This window comes from Scleropages formosus, chromosome 18 (assembly GCF_900964775.1).
Source record: "Scleropages formosus chromosome 18, fSclFor1.1, whole genome shotgun sequence".
Classification (NCBI taxonomy): domain Eukaryota; kingdom Metazoa; phylum Chordata; class Actinopteri; order Osteoglossiformes; family Osteoglossidae; genus Scleropages; species Scleropages formosus.
In genome coordinates, this window is record NC_041823.1 from 24,988,169 (window position 1) to 24,998,425 (window position 10,257).

At 45.8% G+C, this 10,257-nt stretch overlaps 1 protein-coding gene across 1 annotated transcript; it reads right to left on the reverse strand.

Moving 5' to 3' along the window:
- Positions 1 to 152: 152 nt before the first annotated feature.
- Positions 153 to 1,682, reverse strand: gja9a (gap junction protein alpha 9a). The gene has a single exon (XM_018726932.2). It carries the CDS (start codon positions 1,680 to 1,682, stop codon positions 153 to 155), a length of 1,530 nt encoding a protein of 509 aa, XP_018582448.1.
- Positions 1,683 to 10,257: the final 8,575 nt, after the last annotated feature.

Sequence of the window (10,257 nt, forward strand, 5' to 3'; positions counted from 1 at the left end):
CCAGCGGGACTCGAACCCCAGACCCACCGAAGAGAAGGACTGTGGCTCAACCCACTGCACCACCGCAGCCCCCTGTTTCTTCATTTTGTTGTAAATTGTAATGTGAAAGAAAGTAAGAATGAAGGTTTATGTGCTGCTCTGCCGGCTGTGCCTTATATTTGCAGGTCACCAACGGCATGCCTGCTGCTTGCGTTACTGGTCAGGGACATTCTGCGGGTGGGTGAAAGCATTGCCGGGCTGTGCCTATGTTCGGAGTTGGACTCCTCGATTGAATCTGGTGTCTCGGGTCGGCTGAGCCGCCTGCGGTCCGACTTGGAGGTGGCTCTGGGGCGGCTGCCAGGGAAACGTGCTGCTGCGCTGCCAAGCTCACCACTGCGGGCGTCAACATCAGATCCGGTGCCTTCTTCCACCGTGGAGCAGTGCCAGGGTGCTCCGACACGTCGCGGCTTCCTCCCCCCACCCGCTAGCAGCGTAGGGCAGGAGGAGGCATGAAATGAGTCCACTGGCAGCGTAGGGTACATGTGGCTCAAGGACTCATGTTCTTTGGCGCATGGTGAGAGGTTGGTGGGCTCCTCCAGTTCCCCTAGCTCCTCTTGTCTTGGAGGGGTGGTGGAATCTGTGGGTGGTGAGCGGCTCTCACTGCTGGTGTTGTTGGAGTTGCTGTTGTGTTCTGTGGGACTCGAGGGGTCCTCCTTGGCTTCTTTTGCACATTCTGCTGTCGCCTTGCACCCTGGGTCGCCCTGGATGGGAACAAAAGCCGAGGACGGGTTGATGAGCGGAGGGTAGTGGGGGCCTTCTACCTGCTGCAGTAGGGTGTATCCACTGGGTGCAGTGGGAGTGGCCGTCTTCTGGCCCATGGAAGGGCCTAAACATGTCTGTGGCACCACTGAGTTCTTCTTTGACTTGCTGATATAGTAGTCATCGAGCTCATCTTTCAGATGGGGGTAGTAGTCCAGGATGCCCTTCTTGAGTCTCTTGTATCCGAGGTGCATGACCTCCAAGATGTTGAGGAAAAGCGAGACTGCGGCAATGCACTGCATGAATACCATGAAAATGGATTTCTCCGTGGGCCGGGAGACAAAGCAGTCCACCACGTTGGGGCAGGGTTCACGCTTGCACTTGAAGAGAGGGTCCAGCTGGAAGCCATAGAGCAGGTACTGGCCGGCCATGAAGCCCACTTCCACAGCAGAGCGGGTGACGATGTGCGCCACATAGGTGCGCAGGAGCGAGCCACGCAGCGGTGCCTTGTTCAGCTTCCTCTGGTCCAGCTGCCGCAGCTCACGCTCCAACCGCCGCCGCGCCTCCGCCAGCTCCGCCTCCACCGCCTCCAGTTCACGCCGAAGCTGCGCCTTCTTGCGCTGGCGCTCCTTCTCCAGCGTGCGCAAGCGGTACAGGGCATGGCCCATGTAGACCAGCGAGGGAGAGGACACAAAGATGACCTGCAGCACCCAGTAGCGAATGAGCGAGATGGGGAAGGCGCGGTCATAGCAGACGTTGCGGCAGCCTGGCTGCTCTGTGTTGCAGATGAAGTCGGACTGTTCGTCGTTCCACACGTCCTCTGCCGCCACGCCTAGCACCAGCATGCGGAAGATGAACAGGATGGTCAGCCAGATCTTACCCACCATGGTGGAGTGGATGTGCACCTCCTCCAAAATTCCACCTAGAAAGTTCCAGTCTCCCATCTTCACACAGGCAGTGCAGTGTCTGGCAGAGCGGGTGAAACGAGAGCACAGGGAACATGAGGAATAGGAAGTGAGAACCACTGGAACGGTTCAAAAGGCAAACAGGAGGAGATATTAAATCTGAGCTATCAAATATAGTGTCCTGTGGAAAGGGGCTTCATAAGGCCCAAATAAAATCTTTTAGGAATACATTTGATATTAATCCACACTAACTGATGGAGAAGGCACTTTATTTTTGTACATTTTGGCTATAACCGAAGTAACATTTCCCAGTGTTACTTTTTCCTTATAAAGGTTTCATAGATTTTAATTTGAAACTCTCACTACAAGCTGAATTTGAAAACAAGGTCATTAGTAGCAGTGTGGATGATGTAGGTAACTGACTACTCTTGGACCACCCCAGTAAAACAATTAAAGCAGCTAAAAGGTAGAAGGAGATTCATTTTGTAAGCAAGGAGTGTGATTCTGCAAAAAATGTACTTTGCCTCTTTGTACCTAAACTAATGGCAAAATGAATTAATGACAAAACTTAGTTTTAACATTAACACATTTCCTTAAATCTGAATTATGAAGATAGTTTTTTAAATGTAAAACTATTACAAAATATCTTGTCACATTTGTTACAAGAAAACATCCTACAATTTATATATTCTGTTTTTAGGCAATGTCTAAATAATATATGCTGTTCCAAAACACTGCAAAACCTCAGTTTTGGTCAAATAAGTAAATGTATTAATTTTTTTCTGTTGTTTATGTTTACAGTAAAGTAGTTTTTTATTTCTTCAAAATATTTTTATAATCTTGTGTGATGAACATTGGTTCATATGGTGAAAAGAAACAAACTAACTGCACTTAAGAATCACACATCTGCAACTTTCTAAATTCATCTCTTTCTCCTAAGGCAATGCACAAATTGTATTTCTATGAGATGTATGTCAGTTTGGAGAAAAGTGTCTGCTAAAGAAATAAATCTAACTGTAAATGATGCATATAGCAGTGCAAATGAAAACTGTCCACTTACCTGTCACATTAAAAACACAAAACAGATACAGTCACAGTTTAAATGACAAGACTCCATAGTGCCATGTAATCCAAGGTACATCACACTGGTAACCTGTGAAAGAAGAAAGCAGTTGAATTAGGAAATCCATACATGAAGATTAACGAAATGCAGCTTTGACAGTCTTCGGGACTGCTTAGAGGAGGGCAGACTCTTGCAAAAAAATCACGCGTTTGCATTGCTCTGCAGCACTTATAGGGAGTCCGGAGAAATCAATGTGTGAGTAGTTGCCATTTACCTTGCCACTGGTGCGGATGGCCTCCCGGTGATGTGAACCCCCGTGGGTCATACAGGCGTAGTCGGGCCGCCTAAATATTCAAAATCGTTGGGAGCCCTCTGCATCTGGCACAGTGCACAGACACTGTTGAGCACCTGAACTTTGATGACCTGCGTCTCGCTATCCCGTTGGCATCAAGAGGAGTTGTTTCTGGTTGGGTGGAACGTTTTGTCTTCCCAGCTCCCAGGCTGGAATTTCAGCATACATGGGACATCAATAACTAGCACACTTAGAGTGCAAATTAATGCTTCATATAAAAGTTTCTGCAAATACATATATAAAAAAATCTGAATGCTTTCCACTGGCATTTGTTTATTTGTCTTATCCCTTTGCTCGGCGTTCTACAAAAAAAACACTGAACTGAATTGAAACTGAATGTAGGTTAGTAAGCTGTTCCTTCGGCCAAAAATTGCCCTGGAGAGGTTTTTAAGAAGAGAGTTAAGAAAAGGCTCAGCCATGATATGACTCTTTCATGTAAAAATACAAGTATTTCCAGTGTTCATGTCTGATACTGAGTAGCGCTATTGAGAGTCAAATATCTGGAGGCATTGAGACTTAACTGTATTTCAGCACCTGCTGTGAGGATGAGATCTGTAGTTGTGCTGCGCTGACATGCTTCAACATTTTTATCATCAGTGAGAACAAATTTTTAGAAGCCAGTTATTTAACATCTACAATGATGATCTACTTACTGAAAAACAAAGTGAGGATAGACGAATGCTTGTGGGAAAATTTAAAGAGCACGGTGCCGAAATCACACCCTTCTGTTAACCATTATAAAAAGTTATCCTCATTTGAGCTATAGAATTTCCCCACTGTCTTGTGAATTTGAGTAGAGCAACAGAGGCAATAAAACAGTTAATAAATCTCCATCATAAATGCTGGTGCCTTATGGAAACTTGCATTGCCACTAAGAATGTACATATGTGGGATAGCGGTATGCAGATTTGTCACCAGATCCATAAAAATACTTCGACACATACTGTAACTATTCAGCATGCCCCGAGTTTTCCCTAACACTGCTTTTTGATCGATAGTTGTTCTCCTCTGTGCTGTGATCAATCGGTCATGTCCGATTTCATACCCAAATGGCTTCCTCTGTATGTAATTAAGTTGTCCCTGCTCGCTATAGTGGTATTTTACCCCATTTAAAAGAAATCAATAGACTGAGGTTATGTACGTGCTATCTGTGCAGGTCTAGTTCACCGCCAGCCTAGAGAATACAACCTTCTCTAGTTAGCATAACAGACCAGACCATCTTTTCACTTATCTTGATTTTTTTTTAATTAGTACATTTGTAAATGTAAATGTAAATTTGTCCTCTGTGATACTTCAGAGGTATTTATAACACATCAACTTGGATTTTTTCCCTAATGAGTAAAAGTAACAATAGAAAAGAGAACAGGTGCAGAATATCTATTCTTTGCATTGTTCTCTGAAATATGTGACATTTGAGAAGTCTTATCATTTTTTCAGTAAATATTCATCAATGTTCCTAAAAGACAGAACTGATTTTACCTGAATCACCAATCGACCTGTTAAGCGTTTCTCCTAATAACTATTGCCTCTACATGGTTTATTTTTGGCGTGAATACCAGCGTTCATTAAACATTTTATTTATGTACATGTGGCAATGTAATAACATAGTGAATAAAATAGGAAAGGAAAATAAAATGCAAAAACAGCAAAAAGGAGGGAACAGTAATACATGTGATCTTAATGCATTTCGTTGCAAGTATTCACATACACACACACATTGTCTGAAACCGCTTGTCCCAGACGGGGTCGTGGGGAGCGAGAGCCTAACCCAACAACACAGGGCGTAAGGCTGGAGGGGGAGGAACACACCCAGGACCCACCCACCGGAGAGCAGGACCCAGTCCAACACACTGCGCCACCATGCCTGCAGTTGCAAGTATTCATTAAAATTAAAAAAAAAAAAAAAAAAAAAAAAACAAAAATGTACCAAATAAGTATCAAAGGACACGTCAAGTTGAAGTAATCTGGGAAAGACCAAATGAACGCTTTATGCCCGCTCTCATATTATTCTTGTGAGCAGTCCTCTCTCCAGGATAAACTCAGGATGGACAGTTAACACTGGCTGTTCGTCTGATGCACCAACATTCTAAAATAGATGTCCCTGTATGGCCTGTGGTTGAATGATGGATCAGTGCATCCAGGGGCTTTGGGGGACAAATTCTGTACTGCACTTATTCAGATTCATGACTGCAGACACAGTTAGAGGAAAATGAAATATGATCAATTTCCATATGCTCTATTCTATTTACTCTATATTATTTTATGATTTAACTTTATTATTATTTATATTTACTTTTGATTATTCTTTTTTTATTCACTAAATGGTATTCATCTTATGATTTACCTCATTGTGTATTACTTGTATCCATATCCTGTGACTTGGCCTGCTATAGAAATTTCATTGGATTGGATTGGAAGAGGGAGACCTTGGAAGGTTTCTATATCTGGTACAAGGAGTTCCAAAGAGTATAAAAAGACACAGAAGCATTAGACAGGGGCAGATGTCTGTGATGGGTAATGTCGGGTGTCAACTTTAATACACCATTTTTACACCTTCTTGTACCTCATTGAAACTCCAAAGAACCTTAAATTGTCTGAAAAAAGATTAGTCTCAACACCCATTTTAAAACGGTACCTGTGTTAAATTTGTAGGATATGAGAGCAAACATATACAAAACAAATAAGGACACCGAGTATTGACAGTTAAGACTCACATGGCAGGATGTTCTACAGAGGCCAGTTAGGTCTGGTCAGGCAGGCAAAATCGATTACCTTTTTTTAAAATAATTTAGATTCAATGTCAGTAATTAGAGCAGAGTGTGGTGAACTGTCGGCTCAGGGTCATTGTGTGATACTGGTGGCGCCCCAGTGGAGACTACATAGCTATGAACAGCAACAATTCAAGAAGCCCAGATAATCTCTGTAATATCCAACAGTGTATCATCCACATAAATCACTGCCATTTGAGGAATCAATGCTTCTACTATTTTAAAAGTCTAAAATTAAAGGAAAACTAGGGTGTTGGTTACCCTAGAGCACAGTACTTACCCTGAATTGCAACTGTAAAAATGACCCAGCTATAAAATGGGTAAAGCATTGTAAGTTGCTTTAGAGACAAGGATCAGCTAAATATAACCAAGACTATGCACAGCTTCCAAAATAACCCATTATGGGTGTTAATACAGCTACAGTCATGTGAAAAAGTACAGTGGCAGTGGGATAGTCGGGAGCATTCGGGTGTACAAACACCATGCCGAGGAGAAAAGACAGCAGCAGTGAACTCAGAGAAGGAATTGTTCCTGCTTATCAGTCTGGGAAGGGTCATAAGGCTGTTTCCAAACAATTTGAAATCCATTATTCTACAGTTGGGATTATTTACAAATGGAAAACACTGATGAGAACACACACACACACACACCATCTAAACCATTGTCCCATACAGGGTCGCGGGGAACCGGAGCCTAACCTGGCAACACAGGGCATAAGGCTGGAGGGGGAGGGGACACACCCAGGACGGGACACCAGTCAGGCACAAGGCACCCCAATCAGGACTCGAACCCCAGACCCACCAGAGAGCAGGACCCGGTCTAACCCCCTGCGCCCCTGCACTGCCCCCCCGATGAGAACAATGAAGTCAAATGCAAATCTTCCCAGGAGACCCAGTAAATTTGTACAATGAATATTTGAATCTTTATCAAGATAGCGACGAGCATGGACGCAGCGGCTTGGTACTCCCGTAAAAGTTCTTTGATTTTGTTTTTGTTGCTTTTTTGTTGTTTATTTTGGAGAGTAAAGTTGCAACACGCTTACTGTATAGCCGTCTTGACCTTCAGTTCAATTCAACTCCACATAATGGTCAGAAATCTCGAAGAACCCAAGGGCTACGTCTAGAGACCTACAGCCCTGCACCCTGTGTTGCCGGGTTAGGCTCCGGCTCGGCGCAATCCTGCTCGGGACAAGCGGTTTCAGTCAAAGTGTGTGTGTGTGTATATATTACTGAAGTTTTTCAGGTCCTGCATCTTGCTCAAAGGTGCAAGAACACAGGCATCTTGAAACTTGACCCAGTCCCTGGAAGACTCCCTGTTGCCCTTACACCAAGTTGCAGTAGTACATGTGAGTGGGAGAGAGAGAGAGAGGACCAGAGGATGGGGTGGAGCTCATGTGATGACAGCTTCCAAGTGTACGACATACAACGACAGGACACTGAGGACCAGCTGCTAGCAGTCAGCGTTGTCAAGAAAGGGATTTAAAGGCAACTGGGCAACAGCAAATGAGATAGCAGATGAGACAAAGACTGGGTAGCAGGGAGCAGAAGAGCTCGCAGAGTGGGATTTTGTCTGTTTGGGGACATTTCCTTGTTTTCATCCCTTTCAATTGCTTGTGCTTTGCCTCATAGGGACCTTTTCCCTACTGCCGGCCACTTGTACAAAAAAAAAATACGGCTGATGATCCGTAGCAGCAGCCTCTTGGTGCTAAGACAAGGGAGTCTACCTGTGGGAGTCCACTGAGGGAAGTCACCGGTACAGCTGTCTGCAAAGGATCATGCGCCTAATATGTCAACCATCAAAGTCTTCTACGGTAAGCGAGCCGTGCAAGTTCGCCACCGCCGAAGACCTGGGCGCTCTCGCTGCTGCAGTAACCTGGTCTACCCTCACCTGTCAAACCTTCCATCTTGCTTTACTTTCTCAATGGGACTCTGGAACTGCCAGTCTGCTGTGAGGGAGGCTGATTTCATACCAGCCTACACCTCCCATCTCTCACTGGACCTCCCGGCCCTAACTGAAACCTGGATCACCCCAGACAGCTCAGCCACACCTGCAGCACTCTCCACTAACTTTTCCTTCTCTCACACCCCTCGTTCCTCCGGCAGAGGTGAAGACACAGGCCTGCTCATCTCTTCCCGGTGGAAATCCTCTATTCTTCCTCTTCACTTGCATGATCTGTCATCCTTTGAATGGCATGCTGTATCTATCACTGCCCCAATCACTCTTGTTGTGGTTGTTCTTTATCGCTCTCCTGGCACTCTAAGCTGCTTCTTGGATGACCTCAACATCTGGTGGAACTTTCTGCCAGGGGACAACACTCCGTTGATTCTCCTGGGTGACTTCAACCTGCATGCTGATGACATTCATGCAAGCGGCCTTCTGTTGCTCCTACAGTCCTTTGATCTCTCCCGGTCCCAATCCCCTGCTACTCACAAAGCGGGCAACTGTCTTGACCTTGTATTTTCCCCCCACTGTGGCTATCCCGCCCTCTTTGTCACTCCGCTGCATGTCTCTGACCACTTCTTCATTTCCTTTCAACCCTGCCTGGCCACTAACTCCTCGCCCCTTTCTGCTCCATTTGTCACCTTTGCCGCAACTTAAAATCTCTCTCACCTTCCAGCTTTGCCTCTGCTACTGTGGCCGCTCTCCCTTCTGCTGCGCAATTCTCGGATCTAGCTACAGATGATGCCACTAACACTTTCCTCTCTGCCCTATACTCCACCCTTGATTCTCTCTGTCCTCTGTCTTCTAGACCAGCACGCCCCATTGCTACACCATGACTGTCTGATACGTTACATGCTAACAGGACCAAACTGCAGGCTGCAGGGCGAAGATGACGTAAATCCAAAACTCCATCGAACCTGGTTGCCTACCAGTCACTCTGAGCTGCTTTTCAATCTGCTGTCTCTTCAGCTAAAACCTCCTTCTTCCACAATAAAATACAGTCTGCATCTAAAAAACCACATAGACTCTTTGTGACCTTCTTATCCCTTCTGTGTCCCCCGCCACCTCCTCCTCGCTCTTCTCTCATTGCTGATGACTTTGCTTTGTTTTTCAGAGAAAAAGCCAAAACAATCACTGACAAGTTCTCAGCATCAACCTGCCCGGTTCACGCTAGACCTCCCTGCGAAGCTATCCTCTCCGAATTAAAGCCACTCTCCGAATCAGAAATCTCTGACCTCATGATACTGTGCAGAGCCACCACCTGCTCGCTTGACCCGATCACATCATCACTCCTATAGAACACTTCCCCGCAACTGTCCACCTTCATCTCTAAGATCATCAACTGCTCACTCTCCTCTGGCTGTTTCCCAGCTGCCTTCAAAACCACTCTAATTTCACCTCTGCTAAAAGACCCTCCCTGGATCCCAATCTGGCTGAAAATTACAGACCAGTCTCTCTCCTCTCCTTCCTGTCTAAAACCCTAGAGCGGGCTGCCTGTGATCAACTGTCTGATTTCCTCACCCAGAACCGTCTCCTCGATGGTTATCAGTCTGGTTTCAAAATTGGTCACTCCACTGAGACAGCTCTTCTGGCGGTGTCTGATGCTCTCCAAGCCGCTAAAGCCGCCCCCTCTCCTCGGTCCTCATCCTCCTTGATCTGTCTGCAGCATTCGACACAGTCAAACACCGGATTCTACTCTCCTCTCTTAACCAGCTTGGGACATCCTATCAAGTGGTCTGGCGGAGCTCTCGTTCTTCTCCTCTGCCTCTCTTAACTGGTGTCCTGCAGGGCTTGGTATTGGGTCTTCTTCTTTTTTCGATCTATACCTCCTCCCTCGGTCCGGTCATAGCATCCCACGGATTCAAATACTACTGCTATGCTGATGATACTCAGCTTTTTCTCTCCTTTCCACGTGGTGCGTCAGACATCTCCGCACACATTGCTGCCTGCCTGTCGGACATCTCTTTGTGGATGTCTGATCACCACCTCCAACTTAACCTCTCCAAAACAGAGATTCTTTACCTCTCAGCCGGCCCATCCTCCTATCACAATCTATCGATCAAACTGGACAACTCACTCATTTTGCCTGCCTCCTTGGCTAAGAGTGAGGGAGTAACGATGTTATTAAAAAAGAAAAAAAAAATTGGTGGGAGGGTATCAGGATTTGTCTATCCTGTGTCTTATGCACCAACTTGAACGATGAACCTCGGTGCAGCAAGTGGTAGGCAACAAATTAGGTTTACTTGAGTCACATGTCTGTAGCTGTGTCTCTTTCTCTTAATGAAATGCATAAATTGTACTTTTCCTGAGATGTACGTCGCTTTAGACAAAAGAATCTTCTAAATAAATGTAAATGTAAATACCTGGGGGGGCGTGGTGGCGCAGTGGGTTGTACCAGGTCCTGCTCTCCAGTGGGTCTGGGGTTTGAGTCCCACTTGGGGTGCCTTGTGACAGACTAGCGTCCTGTCCTGGGTGTGTCCCCTCCCCCTC